At 58.1% G+C, this 19,888-nt stretch overlaps 2 protein-coding genes across 5 annotated transcripts in view; both read right to left on the bottom strand.

Annotated features, from left to right (window-relative positions):
* Positions 1–860: 860 nt before the first annotated feature.
* On the bottom strand, positions 861–16,995 carry USP19 (ubiquitin specific peptidase 19). 4 transcript variants are annotated; one of them, XM_031056377.1, is made up of 26 exons: positions 16,473–16,995; positions 16,074–16,318; positions 13,019–13,147; positions 12,336–12,469; positions 11,617–12,024; positions 11,025–11,292; positions 10,725–10,881; positions 10,552–10,623; positions 9,919–10,034; positions 9,404–9,582; positions 8,921–9,122; positions 8,702–8,835; positions 8,353–8,511; positions 8,161–8,271; positions 7,888–7,998; positions 7,631–7,732; positions 7,280–7,420; positions 6,990–7,108; positions 6,639–6,776; positions 6,186–6,550; positions 5,416–5,526; positions 4,708–4,924; positions 4,236–4,388; positions 3,965–4,128; positions 3,706–3,884; positions 861–1,962 (listed from the first exon to the last, which is right to left on the bottom strand). In XM_031056377.1, exons 2-26 carry the CDS (start codon positions 16,180–16,182, stop codon positions 1,729–1,731), a joined length of 4,212 nt encoding a protein of 1,403 aa, XP_030912237.1. In that variant the 5' UTR covers positions 16,183–16,318; positions 16,473–16,995; the 3' UTR covers positions 861–1,728. The 4 variants fall into 4 exon arrangements, with proteins under 4 accessions (XP_030912237.1, XP_030912235.1, XP_030912236.1 ...); XM_031056375.1 differs by having other exon boundaries at positions 9,404–9,612; XM_031056376.1 differs by having other exon boundaries at positions 861–1,944; positions 9,404–9,618.
* Positions 16,996–19,621: 2,626 nt separating this feature from the next.
* LOC102039808 (laminin subunit beta-2) overlaps positions 19,622–19,888 on the bottom strand; it is a gene marked incomplete at its 5' end in the record, with an annotated part of 11,582 nt that continues 11,315 nt past the window's right edge. Inside the window, one exon of the mRNA XM_031056320.1 lies at positions 19,622–19,886. Within this exon, the coding sequence (XP_030912180.1) occupies positions 19,622–19,886 (265 nt within the window). The remainder of the gene's footprint in view (positions 19,887–19,888) is intronic.

Genomic DNA, 19,888 nt, shown 5'->3' on the forward strand with positions numbered 1-19,888 from the left:
CCCCCCGCGCCCGGTGAGGGCGGGCAGGGGCAGGCAGTGGCTTGTGGGCCCCAACGCTGGGGTGCCAGCACGAGTCAGAGCAGAGGTCAGCCCACCGGCGCCGGGCACTGACTCAGACCCACGAGGCCGGCACCGTGGGTGAGCGGGGGAAGCTGCTGAGACCCAGGGCTGTAGACAATGAGGCGACTGTTCCAGGACAGGCACCTCATGACCACGGCACAGCCCTGCCGGGCTCCCCGGCTGGGACCTGCTCGAGAGGGGAGTAAACCTCAGCACGTGGAGGAGGGGCGTGGGACAGAGGTAGGGGGAGTCCAGCTCAGGCCCCGGCCTAAAACACAGAGGAACCCCTTCACTGCAAAGCATCCCTCCCAGGCCACCTGAGGGCACTGCCAGCAGAACAGCAGTGGAGAGAGAAAAGAAAGTCACAGGGCTCTGAAGTCACCTCTCACACCCAGATACGCCAGAGCTGTCTGAGCCACACGCAGCCAAGGGCAACACGTCTCAATGTCAGACACGGTTGGAGTAGCAGCCTGTGCCCCAGCCTCAGGGGACTGCCTGCTCCTGGCCCTGCCAGGCTCCCCACACCCTGCACGTGTCCCATGAGGCTACCACTCCACAGCTGGGACTGGAGCCCAGCCTGTGCCCCATGGCATGGGCAGGCAGAGCTCTCTTCTGAGCCTGCAGCCACACAAGGTGCACCAGGCACCCAGCAAAGCCCAAGGGATGGTCCTGGTGCCAGCTGGGTCACAGAGCGGCCTCAGGTGACCCCAGTGTGGAGTGTTCGCCTCTGTGTGGGAGTCCCACCACACAGGACAGGAATGCTGCATTTCTTTGGAAAACCTGGCTTTATTAATGCACCATGGCCATATCTGTGCTCCCTGACCCCATGCCTCTCCCGCAGCATGGGCAGCTGGTACCCTCGCAAATGAGGTGCTGCACCACGCTGCCCTGAAGAGACCAACTGCCCCAGATGCTGCCAGCACACAGCCCCACGGACTGGTGGGAGGCAGTGACCCACAGAGACAGGTGCTCATCATGGGCACCTCAGTCTGGATTGCCAGGCTCCCCAGCACTGTCTGGGACTGGGCAGGGAAGCACACAAGCCCTTGGTGACAAGCCCATCCAGCCCCAGCACAGGAGTGCGGCACACACACTCCCAGCACACAGGCAACTGGCACCAGAAGGCTCAGCAGCAGGCTAGCAGGGCAGACTGGGCTGGCCAAGGACCGTGGGTAGCCCCAGCCACAGGGGAGTTCAAGGCTCCTACAGCAGCACAGCTGAGAGAGGTGGCCAGCCAGGGCCCGTGTCAGGGCATCCTGCCCTTACTGCAGCCTCCCGGCAGGTCTCCACTTCCTTCTTGGGAGCCAAGCAGAGATGGTTGATGTGCCCACAGGGCTCTCAGGCCCCAGCAACGCTGCAGCAGCAAAGTCCCTTCTCGAGCAGCAGGTAGCCTTGAGGCCTGGCCCACTCCCAGTGGACAGCAAGGAAGGGCAAAGGAGCTTCTGGTTCTGGGCTGTGCCTTGGCAAAGTAGCAGGCTGGCCACACAGGCCTGCCAGCTGGCACAGGAGATGCCAGAGCAGACAGACAGGAGCCGACAGCCCCATGTTTCCCTTGGCGAGTCTTTCCCAGCGATTTCTGTCCTGCTGCCTCATGTCTTGGTCTCAGAGCGTCCTAGGACGGCGCGTGCCCTGGCGGCCCCGCTCCCGCAGCTGGCCACGTGCCTGGGCCTATCTCCAGCGGGGCTGGTAAATGAGTGGGTAGAAGACGTTCAGGAAGAGAGCCACAATTGCAGCTGTGGTGGCCAGGACAAAGTATCTGACGCAGCCTTCATCTGGGTGCTGGGGGGTGCCCGGACTTCGCTTCTGGCCACAGGGCCTCCAAGAGTTTCTTGCAGGCCTTTGGGGTGCCTCAAGCTGCAGCTCTTGTTCTTCAGCCTCCAGTTCCTGCCAGATCAGAGAAGCCTGCGATGTGGAAACCTGCGTCAGCACTTGGAGAACACAACGGGCAACACCCCTTGCCATCCCCCGGGGCAGGCGGCTGCCTGCAAGCCCAGCCCCGTGCCCAGCCAGCCCGCCTCCCCATGCAGCACCGTCCCGGGCGCGCTGCAGGGAGTGAAGCCAGCAGCTGGATCCCGATGGAGCAGATGCGCTTGCATTGGTGGGTCCGGGAGGCAAAGGAGCAGGCAGCAGCCAATCACAGCCCAGCTTCTGTGATCCCAACAGGATCTTTCAAATGACAGCCAATCCAGAGCCAGCTGGAGCAGCAGGAGCAGGAGGTGCAGCACCAGTACAGCCAGTCACAGCTCTGCTTTGGTGGGTAGGAATGCTCTGACAACCAATTGTAGCCCAGGTTCCAGGAGGATTTTCCACAGGCAGCCAACCACAGCTTGGCCCATCATGGCGGTGATCATGCAGAGCAGCCAGTCAGGGAGCAGGTCTCTGGAGGGCACCCAGTGCCATGGAGGGTGCAGGTGGTCCAGGGTGCTTGGGGACCTGCTGAGCCCCACTGGGATCCAATGCATCCTATTACTGCAGGGGAACCGGTGCTGCCAGGGGCCCAATGAGCCCCAGTGCCACAGAGCAACCTGATGAACCCCAGTGCCATGGGGCATACAGGGAGCCACAGTGACAGTACGGTCCCTGAAGCCTCTCACCACCAGTCTGTGAAAAGCAGCACAGCTTTCTCATTGCTCAGGGTGCCCCCAGTGAGTGGGGCTGCTCCAGGACACGCACGCAGGGCAGGAACAGCCCAAGCAGGCAGACACCAACATGCCAGACAGCCCTGCCAGCCTCAGAGAGAGACAGCTTGTCCTCAGGCAAGAGGGCAGAGCTGGGATGCCTAACCAGCACCAGGCCAAGGGGAGGATGAGCCAGAGGGGCAGGGAGGCCAGGCCAGAAGGGCCCCTCTGGGCACACATGTGCAGTCATGCTGGAGATGAACTGAGCATTGTCCTCAGACTCTGCAGGCCCACAGAGGTGCTGAGCATGGAGGGAACGTCTGTAGCACAATGGTGCATGGGGTCTCACCAGGTGGGCATCAGCCTAGGCCTTCCTGACTTTCACAAGAAGATCAGTGCAGCCATTCCCTACCACTGAAAGCATTCTGAAAGCACCCTGCTGTCTGGCCCACCCCCCGTCCCTCCCTCCCAGGCCACCCAGCAACAGAGCTCGCTCTGGCAGGTTTCTCTACAGCACCCTGTGAAGGCTGCCAGGCCTCTGGCTCAGCACTGGCATTTACCTTTTTTGCACTTGGCTTGGCCCTGAGTTGGGCCCCAGCAGAAAGTGTTCCCCACCCTGCCTTGAAAGTAGCTCCGGAGGGCGAGTTCTTACTGCTCCCTGGCACAACCAAATCCTACTGCACAGCTCACAGCCCCTCCTCCAATACAGACCCCAGTGAGGCTGTGCCCCCCTTCTTTCTCTTCCAGTGCCCTCCCATCAGCACTTCCACACTGATTATGAAACCAGCTCTCCTGTGATCCCTCGAGACAGGGACTGTCCCAAGCCCACAGTGAGAACAAGGCAAGACAGGCTCCAATGCCCAGCTGACGCAAGCTCTCTGGTATCAAAGGGGTACAGGCACTGCACCACAGCTGCACCAGGCTCTGTGGGTGCGGGTAAAGACAGGCAGGGCCCTGCATGAGGGCCCCTGAGCACATTTCAAGGCTCTGTGGCTCCAACAGTGGCGAAAGGGACGCAAGTGCTCACCTGGCTGGCAGCAGCTTCGGCAGAGGGGGTGCGCTCGGTGCGGTGGTCTGAGGGATGCCCTGGCAGAGGTCTCTCCACAGGAGAGTTCCTCCGGCGGTAGAAGAGGACATAGGCGTATCTGGTCACCACCTGGCTCTCATCCACTGTGGTGACTGTGCTGTCGTCAAAGAGCCGCCAGCCTGAGGAGGAGGAAGGGTTAAGCAAGCAGACAAGTCACGGCTGCGGGAGCAGAGGGGTGGCAAGGGGGACAGATGCTCACCCACGTCGCTGCGCTGGCTGTTCTTGTCATTGGGCAGGCGGGCGTACGCTGTGTAGTGTCCTCCAATCATGCCTCCATAGTGGTTGATCACAGCATAGAGGTCATACATAGGCAGCTGCTGCTCACCTTTCCGACCAATGCAGAACTTGCTCAGGTCCAGACTCCTATAGAGAGATACAGTGACCGTCAAGGGTGATCAGTGTTATGCAGGCTGGGTTGCAGGTCAGCAGAGGCAGTGCCAACCCAGGCACATCATCCCCTGGGCTCTCACCGGACAGGAAAGTCCACCATGTCATTGATCTTGTCCCTCCAAATAAAGCTGCGGAAGGAGAAGCGCTTGAGCTGGATGATGAGGACGTTGGGCAGCCGCCACAGCATCAGCTGCTTGGAAGCCTCACGGTGCTGCTTGCACTTGGGGCAGTACCTGGGGGAAGAGTGTGCTCATTACGGGCATGGAGAGAGCCTCAGTCCCTGCAGCCCAGCTCAGCCCCAGGGTCCCCACATGCAGGGCTGGCAAAGGGTATGTGGGAGGGCTCAGCCTGCTCTGTCAAGGGCAGGCCAGTACAGTCCTGCAGAGCATTAGCTTTGCTCCCTGCTGGCTTAGCCCTTCTGAGTGCACAGGGAAAGCCAGCCCATTGTTCCTGGCTGCCAGCAGAAACAGCGTGCAGGCCTGGGCAGCTCCTGGGAAACCCCTGCTGCTGTCTGGGCCTGTTGGCTGGAACCCACCCTGCTGCCTTCCTCACCACGCTTCCTCTGGGGCCAGGACTTCAGGCTTCGTGAAGAGATTGAGGCACTGCTCCAGGGTAAAGTGGCCAGCCCGGGCTGCTTCGCTGGCTGAGCCTGGATCCTCCACACACTCCAACTCCTTGGATTCTACTAACACGAATTCCTTGAGGCGCTCATTGTTCTTCCATACCAGGGCAAGGGAGCAGTCGTCTGTCAGATCCAGGGGGGTGTCACCTGTGAAGGGGCACAGACCTCAAACATCTACCCCACCAGGCTAGACCAGGCCACCTTGCTGGAGCAATCCTGCCCATCCCAGTTAGATACAGAGATCAAAAAGTGCTGCCAGAAAGGGACAGGTACCTCCTTGGCCAGGTTCATCATGCAGAGCCCCTCAGCCTGCAGGGTGCAACACTGGCACAGCCTTCTCATCAGCAGCACCCCCACAACCAGCACTTGGTGTGGGCATCCCATTCAAACAAACAGGTGACCCAGAGATCACAAACCCTCTGAGAATACACGAGGTTGGAAGGAATTGACAGCTTCTAGACAGAGGCTCTGTGCAGCAGAGCCCTTCCCTCCCCTGTCAGATGCAGCTTTTACTGTCCAGTGTGGACACCTGGGCTCATCTTGTGCCAGGCAGACCCTGGCACCCTGGCCAGGCAGATCCACTGCCCTGCCAGAGGCTGTAAGGGATGAAGGTGGTGCTTTACAGGGCTCTGGCTCACCTTTATCTTCCAGCTTGTGCTCTCGGTTGGCAGCATCGATCTTAGTGATGTAGAACTGTGTGGCGCGGGCACTCAGTAAGTCTGGAGTGTGTTGGTACCCAGGGATGGCAGCTGTGAAGAGGCAGGGACAGATTTGTGGTGGCACTGCCTGTCTGCCCTGCGTAGGGGCCAAGAATTTGCAGCGCCCCCACCCCCACCTCACATGCTACGGCCTTGAAGGGACACAACCACGTGCCCGTGTCCTTGACTATTTTTAGCAGGCGCCTGCCCCTGGCAAGCTGTGCTCCTCTGCCTGCCTTGCCCCTTCACTGCACATTGCTGCCATCCTGAGACGAGTGTCTGGAAACGTGACAGCCAGGCAGCAGAGCGCGAGAGGCTGGTCCCATGCAGCTGAGTCAGAGCCAGCCAAGTGCTTTGCTCACAGCCCCCAGGGGCTCAGCCTGCACCAGCTCTGCCTTGCTCCCACAGGACTTCTGCCAGCCCCTGCCTTCCCACCTCTCCCACAACAACGCAGCACCCCAGCCTCTCTGCTCATCAGGTCCCTGCTCCACACCCTGGGCCTTGCCAGGGCAGGGCAGAGCGTGGGTAGACAGCCATTTCAGGTAGCAAGAGTGCCAAAACAAAGCTCCCATGGCCTCATCTATGATCCCAAGAGTCTCCAGACCAAGCTCACAAGGGGAGAAGAGATGCTGTGCTGGGAGGTCACCCCAAGGAGGGAGAATTGCCCGAGCTCCTGGCACAGACACAGCCAGCACTTGAGCACCTCTTACCTTCTGGCTTGAGGGCTCTCTCATAGGACGGCTCCTTCTCACAACAGCTGTCACCCTGCGACTCCATGTGCTCAGAGAACCCTGAATCCAAGCTCAAGAGGGAACTCCTCGCTGTCAGGACCTTGCTCCGGACAGTGGTAGTATCCCCCATCTCTGGCTGTAGCTCAGGCACAGCTGGGGAGAGCGGGGGCTCCTGAGGGAGGCTGGAAACCCTGTCCCCATCACCCAGCTCGGGGGCAGAGGTGGCTGCTGCACAGCTGCTCTTGGCCAGGGGCTCCAGCTTGTCCGAGTGCAGAGGCTGCAGCCCCTGCTCCGGTGACATCCGGCCCAACTGGAACGGAGGCTGGAACACGCTGACTGAGTACCTGGGCATGGACGTGGGAGTTAGAGCTGGCCAGACACGGGGCTGAGCTCAGCTCTGGGCAGAAGCACCCTCCTTCCCCAGACTCTCACCTGGCGTAGCCCTCCAGCAGCTGGGCCAGGCGGGCATAGGTGAGGCGGGACTCGGGCACGCTGATGAGGAAGGGGAAACCGATGTTCTCAGGACGGCACGAAGCCTTGTGGTCTGGCCAGTGTGTTTTCTGACACGCCCTGTAATACATTCACGTTTGATCCTTGAACAGCCTGGGAAGGAGCAGTGCAGGGCCAGAGGAGTGTGCTGGGGACAAGGGGAACACCAGGAGTTCAGCTGGCTCCATCCCAAAGGGCAGATCCATCCCACCTTCTCCCAGCAGGCAGAGCTCTCCCATCCAGCCCTTCACAGCAGGAGATCTTCCATCCCTGCCAGGCACCAAGCCAACTCACACGTTGCAGTAACCAACTCGATAGCACCTCGTGCAGCGTTTGAGCTTCTCATCCTCTGGCAGCTGCTTCTTCTGGCAGGCTGCACACTTGGCAACAGGGCCACTGGGCACCTGTGGACGCTGCAGGAGAAAGGACCCATTGGACAGGGAAGGGCACCTGGGCAGGACAAGGCAGCCTCGGTGGGCATCCATGCTCACTGTAGCTAACTGCCCTTGTGTGCAGTTCTGCCCCTCCTGCTCAGTGCTCAGCCTTCCTGCATCCCTCCCAGTAGTCCCAATATGCCTTCTTACCTGCTGGACCTGAAGCTCCACCACACGCTCCTTGGCCAGCTCTGGGGACAGCACCTCAAAGCACAGCAGCAGGTCCGTTGGCGAGACTGTGTCTAGTGAGTTAGAGGGCAGGAACATGCGGTGGAAGTGATTCTTGATCACCTGCCAGGAAAGCAGCGGAGCATGGCTGTGTGAGGGCTGCCCTATGTGTCCTCTCCTCAGAGAGCCACAGACCCCAGCCTCACAGTAGATGTGGGAAGAGCAGCAGCCCAAGGATGCTGTGCTCAGCTCACCACCTCACAAGGGAAAGATCCCCAGGCCCTACTGTGGTGGCCTAACTCTCCAGAGCAGGTATCTGCCCAGCACTCTCACCTCTGCCAGGCGCAGGTTCTCTGGTTTCACACGCACACTGTGGGCAACTGAGTCAAGCACCTCCATGGCACTGGAGTTCTCCTTGCTGATACTCACGAGGAACTGCCACCGAGAAAGTGCCACATTAGTCACACCACACTAAGGCATGAGGGCCCTTACTCAACACAGGGCTTAGCCAGCTGGCACATGACCAGCTGCCTGGGGCACCTCCAGGAGCCTTCTTCGGCTCCTTCCCCAGGGCAGAAGGTATCCTTTACCTTGATGGGTTTCTTGTGTGGCTCCTTTGCAAAGTAGTAGACAGTCAGCACCTTTTGCTTCTGTGGGAGGGGCACGGGGAGGTACAGGAAGGGGTCAAAGGTAATAGACACCTGCAGAACAAAAACACACTCAGCTGTGGGAAGTGCTTGTGGCTGAGCAGCAGATCCAGTGGACCCAAGATCCAGCCTTGCCCTGTGACCTGTGCTCTCTGAGGGTCAGGAGCCTACTTCTGCAGAACCAGGACAGGGACAGAACCTTCAGGGCTGCCCTACCTTGGAGCACATCGGGCAGACGAGCTTGGATTTGTACTGGCCCTGGAAGAGGTCTACTATGAACGAGTCATTCCTCATCTTGTGTCGTTGCCAAGCCTCCTCAGCTACCACCTGCAGGAAGAAAGGGCTTAGCACCTCATTAAACCACCCAGGCTGCTCTCCCTGGTGACTTTGGGGGAGGAACACCCTCACCTCATCAGGCCTCCCATCAGAGTCAACAGTTTCTGTGTAGGGCTTGTTCTGGATGCGGTTGAGGTCCTCATGAAGGCCATCAAGCAGGAAGGCCATGAACTCCTGAGCATCATGCTGGGCATAGCCAGTGAACTGGCTGGCCTTGCTGGCCACAATTGCCTGTGGGGAGCGCAGTAGTCAGGGCTGGTCAGGAGACCTCTGGCAGCACTGCCTGCTCCATGCACAAACCCTGGCTGCACCCACCCACACCCACAGCTCTCTGTGGCACTTGCAGGGCAGACAGGCACCCACAAAGGAATGCTGGGAACCCAGAGCAGCTCCTGCTGAGCATCAATGCCAGGGGCCCTACCTTCAGTTTAGAGGGCTGGAAGGCATGGTGTGTGCCCTTCCACAGTGCTCTGAGCAGCATGGCAAAGCCGATGGCCAGGCGTCCACCTGTCCCCAGTGGGTTGTTATAGTTGATTTCTGACTCAAAGGACCGATCTGTAAGAAATGCAGGAGCTCAGGGTGGCTGCTGGCTTCATCATCTAAGTGGTCAAGCTCTGCTGGGCTCCCAGTGTGGGCTCACCATGGAAGTAGTCACGCAGCTCCCGTGTGTTGGATAGGGACTGGATGACGCTGTTCATGAAGCAGGTGTTGCCCAGGTTCACCAGACCTGTGAAGCCAGGCAGGCAGACCTTCTTCTTCTCATCCTCATCCTCGTCGTCCTCCACGCTCTCGGCACTCACCGGGCTGTGTGTCATCGGTGGCACCATACATGTTGGTTTGGGCTGCCAAAGCAGAGGCAGGCGTGAGGGTGTGGCACTCAGGGAGTCTCTCTGGGAACACCAGAGGAACTCAAAAGTCCAAGAAAACCCCCAGAGAGGGCTGGAGACATCACACCATCTCCTACTTGGACTTGGACAGACAGGCCAACAGCTGCCCCCGGTCCTGCCAACTATGAGTGAGGGGCACCACCTCCTCCTCCAGGAGGACTTCAGTCTCCAGGGTAGCACTGAGGAGGTGTCTCTCTTTCCCCTATCCATGTCAGACCCAGTGTGACCACACTCACCGAAGGAATGTGTGGCTCTTGCTTCACTGCCAAGTGCTCTGGGGCTGTACGGGCTGCCACACCATCCAGAGCCCCATCTTCCACACGTGGCTTCTCTTTGTCACTGGTTCGGGCCTCTTCCTTGCTGGAGAGGGGGTGCTGGTTACTGCCCGGAGGGTTCTTATCCAGAGGGGTAGGGCCTGTAGGCATGGCAACCTTTGCACCACCCACTGCACCTTAAAAAGGGGGAAGGGTGGGCCTGTGGTTAGCAGCACCACACACTGCCCATAGCAGGGCTGAACTGCTCAGTCCACACCTGCACAGGCTCTCTCCTACCCATGAGCAAGGGAAACAGCAGTGCCCTTCCCCTATCACTGCCTCACATCCCTCCCACCTGCACCCACTCAGCCCCTTTCCTTCCCCGCCATTCCATGCCAGAAGATGCAGCAGCTGGCAGTGGTGAGGAGGGCCCATGGCCCCCTGCGATGCAGCAGGCAGGCAGGACAGAAGGCAGGACACCAAGGCAGGGTGCAGACCTCGTGTGGCTGGAGCCTCCAGCCCCCCCCAGCGCTGGCTCTGGCGTTTCTTCAGGCAGACATCGATGCGAGACACCGTGAAGTTGTACGTGCACTGGTCCGGCTCAATAAGGTTCCTGCAAGGCACACAGCAAGTCAGAGGTGCCCCAGACCCCACAGCAGCCTCAGACATGCCAAAGTCTTTGCACAGCAGACCCATGGCCTCCAAGCAGTAGGGACCCTGCTAGCACTAATCCTGAGGTAGCCCTGACAAAGCAGGATGGAAACCCTTGAGCCTGGCCACACTGAGCACACAGAGCACCCCTTTTCTGACAGATCCATTCTGCTTGGCTCTCTCCTGCTGCACATCCTACCCAAAGGGCACAAGGCTGGTCTGGCTCTGTCTCCAAGAGCGCTAGAACAGCCTGGGGCAAACTGCAGGCAAGGAGACGCTGGGATTTCCTCCCTTGCAAGTGAGCACACAGCCAAGGCAGAGCAGGCTCAGGGCACCAGTGTAGCATGGTGTAAGTGAAACCTCCAGATGAGGAAACAAGCATTCCCTGTACAGAACCTCCAGATGGGACTGGTTCCTGCTCCAGCTCTGCACTCTCACCTCCCCTGCCCTGGTGTGGGTTAGAAGGACAGGATTCATACCTGAGCTTCACCTGCCACCGGAACACCGTGTGGGGCCCACAGCCAGGATGGAGACGAAGGAAGTTCATATCACTGCAGAGAAATTGGGAGTGAGCACAGGTGAACAAACAAGTAGCCCAGCCGCAGCCAGGAGCTCTGCAGCAGCCTGGCATCATCCCGAGGCAAACTTGTACCTCGTCTGGAACACTAGTGTGAAGTCTTGTTCCCGGAACAACACTTTGGACGTCTCCTTGTGGATCTCCTTCACGTAGACATGCACCACCACCAGATCATTGCCCTTCTCGTATGAGTCATTCTTGACAAAGGTCAGGCTTACAAAAGGCTCTGGCTCTGAGTAAGGAAAGCCACAGAGAGAGAGAGAGAGAGAGAGAGGTTATCTTCCTTGCATGTTGGGGCTGCAAGCTGACCCAGGAAAGGTCCTGAGCAGATGGACCTTCCTGACCAGGCTCACCCCATGGGCTCTGGCCACTCACCATCAGCTGCTGCTTCCAGAGCCACGTCGTCCTTGGACCAGTCCCTCTTCTCACCATCCCTGCCCATGGGAAGGGTGGCCACTGGGATAGCCTTCGAGCTCTCTCCCAGGACGGGCAGGCAGTCCCGGCTCCGCAAGGCCTCAGTAGGGCTGCCTGGCTGCAGGACTCTCTTCTCAACACAGGTGGCAACACGGTGGGGGAGCACCTCTGTGGTAGCTGCGAGAGGTGGCATCTCCACGGGAACCGTCTCTTTGGCCAAAACCACAGCCTTTCAATACAGAAAGACACAGTGAAACACAGACACTGTCACCCCTGAACTGCCCTGGCCCACCCACTGTGGCTCCTGACAGCCAGTCAGGCACAGCTCCATACCACCTGCTTTCCCCACACATCCCATGCCAGCTCAGCCCCACTAGCACCACAGCACAGCAACTGCAGGGTCCTCACTTCACCCTCTCCTCCACCACAGGTCCTCCTGTCAGCCCTGAGCATCCTGGAGCCCACCTCATCCTCATCAGCAGGGATGGCTCCTGCATCCCCTGCACAGGGCAGAGGAAGCAGGGGCACTCTGTTCAGCCAGGTGCCCAGGTACCTTCTCGAGTGGCAGCGCGAGGTCCGCAAGGGCCGCAGGTGCATCAGCCTGGCTGGCTCTGCCGTTGCGGCGGCTGCCGGCCCTCGCCCCGTGCCCCTTGCTGGGCTCTGTGCTCCCGCTGACCCTGGCGTTCGGCTCCTCTTCCGTGGGAGCTACTTTGAGGTACACTGCCCGCTTGGCACTGGGGCCACTCTGTGTCCCTGGGCTGGCTGGGCTTTTCCCTCCCAGGACCTCGCTTCTTCCTGGAGCACGCTTGGGGTTGGAGGGCTCCCGCCGGGATCTTGGTGGCTCTGTGCCTTCAGCCCTCGGCTCTTCAGGGGTCAGCTCTGCAGAAGCAGCCTTCTCCTTCCCGTTCTCCCAGCACGCAGCCCCTTTGGCCACTTCTTTGGATCCGTCTTTCCTTTTCTTCTGTAAAAAGCAATGCAGCACAGTGGGAAGATACTCAGGCAGCAGCATCTTTCAGGCTCCCTATCAACCCTTCACCCTCACTCCCCCTTCCCAGACTGCACCAGGACTCTACTCCACAACCTGGGAATGCATGGCAGGCAGAAACAGGGGTACAACTCCCTGGGACAGTGGCAGATGGCTCATGCAGCACGTAGATGATGGATGTGTCCCACATTGCCCCCTGGGCAGCTCAACAGCAGGGAGCTTGGAGCTCACCCCAGCTCCCCAGGACTCCACAAGTTCCCTTAATAGACAGATAATTCCCTCCTTACCAGAAGTGAAGACCAGTTATGGAGTGGGATCTTCTTCTGCAGCACAAGCTGTAGAAAGTTGCCCTTCTTGCACTGGATCTTGCTGCAGGAGCCCTCGATCTCCTCATAGAACTGACAGCTCCACTGGCGCCCGTCTGTAAAGCACAGGGGAACCAGTACCTCAGGCAGTGCTCCAGGCAGCTGTCACCTAACCCACAGCCCCCTTTCACCTGCCCCCAGGATGAAGGAAGCACTCATTCAGAGCCAAGAAAGCTGCAGGCAGGCTGCCACCATACCCCAGGAGCCTTCCAGGGCTCCAGCCAGCTTCCCTGAACTTGCTTTGTACATCTGGCTGGCCCTCTTCCCAGCGGGAAGGCCCTGGGCCTCCCCGCCCTCAGGGGCACAGTCACTTTTCCAAAGGATACCCGGCACTGACTCAGCCATCCCAGCAAGCAGGGGACAGAGACGCACTGGCGCAGCCGTGGACATTTGTTCACTTGGCACAGAGGCCAGCTCCTGCCCTCCCCAGCTCTACAATGCTCTCCTATCGTCCCTGTCTGCTGCCTGAGTGTGTGCCAGCTGAGAGCAGGGCATTGCCTCTGAGGGAAAAGTTTGATGTCTGCCTGCAGCAACCCCGTGCTTGGCCCAGAGCTGTGCCAAATCCCAATGGATAAATGCTTGCAGCAGTTGCTCCATTCCCATACCTGGTAGTTTGACCACACAGTCCGTGTCAGTGAAATCAGCATGTACATCCTCTGCCTTCAGAGCTCCAGTGCCCAAATTCAACTTGATAATGATCTCATCGGCATTCTGCTTCCAGTCCAGCAGCAGCTCTAGGAAAAGGGAGGGAAGTGTCACCCACTTGCTGGGGAATGAGCCTGAAGTGCCCACTCCTTGGCTGGGGAACGCAAGCCTGAACACACACGCAGTTAAGGAGGTCACCGCAGGGAACACAGATCATGACAATTAAAAGGGACCTGCCCTCATCAGACAGGCCACAAACAAGAACACATGTTGCAGCAGGGCAGATGAATCCCAGTGGGAACCAGAGAGATCAGAAAGGCAGCGCTGTTCTTGGCAGTGCCACAAGCAGCAGTGGCAGCTGGGAAGAGAGGGTGGCTCCTGCCAACGACAAAGCAATTACTGCTTTCCCAAGGAACGAGGAAGCCACAGAATTACTCTGGGGGATTTAGGTGGACTCTGATCACAATCAGAAATTGCCACTTCCCTTTTGCATATGCAAACCAAGCAGCCCAGCTGCAACCATCAAAGCACTGTACTCCTGCCAGGTGAGTGTGGCTAACATGGATGAAAGATGTGCAGGCTGGCCAGGGGGCAAGTACGCTGTAACGGGTGAGAAAAGAGTGCAGCAGTGATACTCTGGTGCAGGCAGAACTTCCATTGTGTGCCTGCCACACTCCAGGTGTGGCCTTTGATGCCCTGAAGTCTTCAACACAAGGAAGTGATTTTGATCACCTTGACTTCAATCAGGTTTGTTCTATCCCTGGGGCACAAGGACATCCTACTCTGTCCTCAAAGCAGGCCTGGACTGAGACAGAAACCAGCCAATGGTGCCCACAAGGTGACACAGCTTGGGATGTTCCCAAGCATCATGTCCTACTCAGAAACAAGCAGAGCAGGTGTCAGCAGCGAGGTGTCCCAGGCCTGTGCTCAGTGGCACTGTGACACCTGAGTTGCAAGCAGCCTGCCACATACCCAGGGCCTCTTCCCTGCAGACAGCCTTTCTCCGCCCCTGGGAAGGCCACATACTGTTCAGATAAACACTGAGGCAAGGGAGTGCTCATGTTAGCTCTGCTCAATGCCAGAGCACTGGACAACAAGGTGAGAGCATCAGATCCCTTGGCAAGGGCACTCCATGGCCATGCACTGACAGCTGGCACACACCTCAACTTACCCTCCTCTGAGTCCTTCTCCTGGGCAGTCTCAGCCTGCTCGAGCTCAGGGCGAGACACTGGTGGGCAGAGAAGCAGAGCGCAGGCAGGTCTGTCATTCTGTCACCTCACAACACAGGCCAGCAAGCCGATGCTGAAAATTTCACACATCACCTCTTTCTACCCTGAATCTGTGGCCAGGCCTTTCATCCTGCATGTGTTGCCCACCTCCCTCCTCTGCTTTCTCACATTTCTCCTTCCCCAGAGTCCTGCCTGCAGCACTGTACCAAGTCAGCGCCAGGACAGCTGCTCTGGGCCATACCACCATATCCTACTCTAAACAGTACCACAGTGGGAGCAACACAACAATTCTGCACCATGCAGGCATTGCTTTTTTGAGGCACATCTCATTGTGAGCTTTTGGCATCCAGGCTCAGCTGTGTTGCCCAGCTCAGTACACCAGGTCCCCGCCTCCAGCCATATAGAGGGGTCCTGTCTTGATCTGACAGAAAGAACCTGGTGTTTGGTCATGCTCAAACTAATTCTGCTGTAACCAGAGAACCACGTGGCCCAGCTGCACTTTAACATTTCCATTCCTGCACAAGCTGCCAATGTCCACATCTGAAAACCTCCTTCCAGATCAGGGTGGGGAACCAAACTGACCTGACACCTAATCCCTGCTACTCATAGAATTATCTCCAACAGCCAGAAGTGTCTCCAGGCCTGTTCTAGCCCCACAGGATAGTGAACTCTGCCAGGCAAGGAACCCAAAGTGACAGCACCTTCTCCTGAAGCAGAGAAATAATGGCAACAGGAACTGTGGTCTCCACTCGACAACACTCAGAGGGCTGTCACTGCCTCCCTTGACTGGCTACAAACCAGTAGGAAACTTCTGCTGACCACCACAGCCACTGGTGCAAAGGTGCTGGTGGGGCTGGCAGCGTGAGAAGCATGGCAGTAGCACTGCCTGGACGATCTACAGCCCCTCACCACCTCTCACCGAGGGGACAGGGGCAGCATGGCTGCCCTCAAGACGGCCCCCACGTCAGAGGATGCAGAGTCAAGCCCTACCAGAGGCACACTCCTCCCACACAAGAGAAAGCACAGTGCTGTGCTCTGCACTGTGGGATTTCACGTCGGGGACTGTGCCCGGCCGCTCCGGCACAGACCTCGCCAAGCACTCAATTATCTTGGCCTATAAAACACCCTGTGATTTTGAGGTTACAATAATTGTAACAGAGCAGGCACAGAAATCAAACAGCTTTCCAGAGCCACAGAAACTTTTGCAGGCATCCTGCCCGCAGGCATTCCCTGCACCCGAAGCAACATTTTTGTCAAAGGATACATGACAGTTACAGAAGGAATTACTCTACAGCAGCTACTTCACCTGAGCCACACCCTGTTCTGACTCAGAAGCTAAAGCACCAGCCCCACCCGCAGGCCTTGCTCTCCTGGTCACTGCCTCACAACACTGGCCTCAGCAAACTGATGGGAAAGAAGCAGCGCTGCCTCCAGCTGCAAGAGCACTCACAGGTTTCAGTTCCACTCTCACTGGATTGGGGCAGATCATACCCAGAGCAAAAGAGAGTATAGAAACAATCACCGAGGCCAGCTCCAGACTTTAGGTAACAAGGCCACAGGCCCAACCTTCCTAACATTGCTGGGGCTAAGTAGTGCCCAAAGGAAGGAGGTTACAGGTCCAGGGAGGACACTGTGTCGAAGAAGATCTCACATCACACGGGTTACCATAAGCTGCAGGAAGTGATTAGTCAAATCTGCTTATCCTGCAGCAGATGGCTGAGAGGCTCCCAGCTGCAGGGCTGAGACACCACAGGCCTGCTCACCAGGGAGGCTGAGGGGCTCTCACCTTCCTTGCTTTCCTGATTGGCTCGATCCTTTTGCTTCTTCTTGTTGGTGGCATCATCCAAGCCCCGAGACGCTCTCCTCTGGCCAGGGGCATTTGTGCTGCTGGACATTTTCAGCCGTTTGGAGGACACAAACAGCCCGCCGGGGTCGGTAATGGAGTCTGGGTCAGGGGTGCGACGTTTTCTTCCTGGCCCAGCTATCTTGGCGACTCTCTGTGGTCAAACTCTCTGGCAAGGAAGTAATGGCCTAAAGAGAGGAAAGAGCAAGCATGGCAGGAGGAGCAGGTGGAAAGGCCCAACAGCAGCAGGATCCACTCTTTGCCTCAGGGCCAGTGCCCTTACATGACCTTCACCATGTTGTTTATGGGAAGCCCCATGCAGCACTCAGCGAGGAAACCTACCTCATCACAGCTGCTACAATGCTTACTGCCAAAGGCATGGGCTTGTCAGAGCTCCCAACATACAATCAGGGGTCTTCAGTATGTGGCACGTATTAAAAACCTGGAAAGCAAGTGTCATGCTCATGGCTCCCACTATAGCAACACCAGCCCAGAGCAGTTGCTGGCACTAACACCCAGAGACACAGCTGAGGGCAAGGACGTGAGGAGGCCTGGATCTGCAAAACTGAGCCTCCAGAGTCAATGGGGGGAGCCTGTCACACAGCTTGGAGCGACAGCTATTTCAGTCAAACAGTGTCCTGTGCAACAGCACCAGAATAGGAGCCAGTAACACCCTAAGAAGGAAGCAGGCCTGGGACAGGCTCCCATGACAGATGGGAGCAGAGCTCCCTGGCAAAAGGAGAGTTCCTCCCCCTTCTCCCACTAGCTGGGAACTTAACCAGCATGACTGCACCTTGAATATTTATCTCCCAGCCAGTTTACAGACAGCGTCAGCGGGGCCTGGCCTGGAAACAGGACACCTCTGCTCCTCATGCCCCAGAAGAGAGTAGGCTGAGCAGGGCATGTAAGTTGTTCACCCCTGTCCCCTTTGTAGACATGCCCTCCCTACAAAGCCAGCTCCTCTACAGGGTCTGGGAGCTGCTGGCCCAGGTGCACTCATCAGTGTCACCCTGCAGTGTTCAGGGCTTTGACAGAACAGAGCCAAAACAACCCACTGAAAACAGTCCCACTGGAGGTGTTTCCATGGAGGCGGTGAGAGCAGAGCTGGGAAGGTTTCCTCCCTCGCTGCCCTGGCTGCACACCCTGACCCTGGCAGTGCCTGCCAGCCTGCAGGGGTTTGCAGCAAGGAAACGGGCCCAGCCAGTCGGATCCTGCCCACCCCCAGGTGCCAGCTGCCTGCCACAGCTCCCAGGGCACTGTTTCACACGCATCCCACGGCCCGGCTCCCATGTGAGGACGTGGAGCCAAGCCCAACAACACCTTGGCCTAGCCCAGCTCCACTGAGCCTGCCTCTCCACCAGTGGGAGGCAAGCTGTCCCTCAGGAACAACCCTGTTCTGCCTGCACCCATGTGCCAAGCACAGACCCCTTGCTGTGCATGGGCACGGCCATGGCAGGAGGCACCTCCAAGGACACTGCAGCTCTGTCCTGCCGGCCCCATGTTGCCAGGGCATTTGTTGCCTAGAAATGTTTGGGGCAACAAGTAGCCACAAATGTGGAGCTGCAGCCACAAACCAAGAGGAAGCCCAGAGATCAAAGCAGCCTGGTACTGCCCTCAGCTCTGGCAAAGCCAGCCCCATGACCGGTGCTGCATCCAAACCACTTCTCTTCAGGCCAACCCGCCCTCACCACCAAGAACCACTGAAGCCAAGTGAAAAACTGAGTCCAGCCCAACTGCCTGGCACAGAAAACGCCTGCCACCCACAGTGGAGAGGCCCAAGTGATCTGGAGACTGAGATGCTGAGCAGGGTCCTGCAGCAGCAAAGAGCCTGAAGGAGTGTGGGAGGGCAGCAGCATCATCCCCATGCTGCTGCACTCACTGGGTCTCTCCAGGATGCAGAAGCATTTCTGGCTCCAGATGGAATGGGAAGGGCCCCCACAGCAGGGAAAGTGGCAGTGATTCACCAGGCTAGGCCTCTGATGCCAGCTGCATGCTGTCACTCAGCTCCAGTCCCCTGGTGCTGAAAAAGCTCACCTGGGCTTGGCAAACATAGGAAAGCATTTTTTTGTTGTATTTCTTTTGCCTCCAGGGTGAAAACCCCACGAGAAATAGGACACAAGAAGCAGTGACTGCTTCATGCAGGGTCAGGAGAAGCCCTGCCCTGCACCTCCAAAGGGGTGGCAGAGGATAACTGCTGGGCAGGGCTGAAAGCAAGCTCTGAGAAGGGTCCTGGAGGGCTGAGTAAGGACAGGCCTCTGCCCAAGAAGGGGTGAGGAAGAGAGGCAGGGTTGCATGGCTGCTTGTCACTCCTCCAGGAGAAGCCTGCTGCTCTCACGCCTCGCTGAGGCTCAGCTCCCCCGGGTGCTTTGCTGACAGCCATTCCTCACAGCAGGCAGGAGCCAAGGGGGCTGCAGCTCTGCCCACTGCAGCTGCCAGACTGATGGCAGCATGAGGCTGCTGCACACACCCCAAGGTTTTGGAGGAGTGAGGGCAAAGCACAGGTTCCTCAGGGATTAGAATAGGTGAATAAGAGACTTTTTGCCACCAGGAAACAGGCAGCACGTTCAGCCCCTGGGTGCACAAAGGTTTTGGCACCACTCCTGTTGGCACAGTAGGAGTCACTGCAGGGGAGAGATGGTGAAAGGCTGCTCTGGCTAGATGCCAGGTGAACCTCTGGGAAGCACCTGATGAGCTGGGCACTCCCACAAAACCTTACTCAATCCCCAGAGCCAGGAAAGCCTGGCCACGCTGCTGCAGGGAGCAGAAGTGCTTCCCTGTCCTCTGCTCTCCCTGCCTTTGTGCTGTGGTGTGTACCAGATCCAGATCCAGTCGGGGCTTTCTCCTAACTCTGTATTACCCCTGAGCAGTTTCCCAACACAGCTCATGCTGAGACTGAAAATATTTTGACTGGCCAGAGGAAAGGGAGCAAGAGGCCAAGGAGAAGGGCCACTCCTCCCCAGAGCAGCACCAGACCAGGAAGGACAGCAGAAAGGGCTCAATGAGATGCAATTTGTGTCCCATGCCGGGGGCAGGTTTAGCACTTGGCAGGAGGAGCTCCCTGATTCTTGTCCACAGCACTCCCCATCAGTGCCCAAAGGCCTTTCCAGGGGTAGCTTCAGACAAGGTTGGCTATCCCAACAGCATCATCTTTCCAGGGACTTTTGGATCCTCCATGTCCTAAACACAGCCAACAGAAACATGTCCCTCATGTACACAAATACTTCAGTCACCTTCTGTCTCTTGCTCCCCTGAGCGACCAGAAATCCCAAGGCTCAAGCCTGACTTTTATTTTTGTTTCTGGTCATGCCTGACACACGGGTGGAGCCAGGGCAAGCACAGAGTCCACTGGGGCAGCTACTCAAGCCAGCACTGTCACACAAAATGTTTCCAACCCACGTGGAAATCACTGTGCGCCCAACGCATTTTGACAGCAGGGAGCCTTCTGCTGAGTGGGGAACCCGGCAGGCCCAGCTCCCTCGTTCTGGGGACGATCACTGAACCACAGAACGGTTGTGCTGGAAGCAGACCTTGGAAATCATGTAGTTCCAACCCGCGGGCCATGGGCAGAGATAGCGATGAGAGCGTCCAGACAGCAGCCGGCGGCCCCTGGCCTCCCGGGCGCCGCTGCCCGGCCCCAGGCACCGAGAGAGCGCAAAGGGAGTGTGAACGGTGTTGGTTTGTGCGAGCGGTGTTTGTGCGAGCGGTGTTTGTGCGAGCGGCCCCGGCGGGCAGAGCACGAGGTCACCGCGCCGGCTCCT

This window comes from Geospiza fortis, unplaced genomic scaffold, assembly GCF_000277835.1.
Source record: "Geospiza fortis unplaced genomic scaffold, GeoFor_1.0 scaffold70, whole genome shotgun sequence".
Lineage (NCBI taxonomy): Eukaryota > Metazoa > Chordata > Aves > Passeriformes > Thraupidae > Geospiza > Geospiza fortis.

Coding starts and splice junctions, on each gene's coding strand:
- USP19 (XM_031056374.1), bottom strand. CDS start 16,182: ATGTCCAGCAGCACAAATGCCCCTGGCCAGAGGAGAGCGTCTCGGGGC. Junction 4,925..5,415: donor GCACAAGCTGGAAGATAAAG/GTGAGCCAGAGC, acceptor GCCCCTTCACAG/GTGACACCCCCCTGGATCTG. Junction 4,389..4,707: donor CTGGCCCCAGAGGAAGCGTG/GTGAGGAAGGCA, acceptor CTCTTCCCCCAG/GTACTGCCCCAAGTGCAAGC.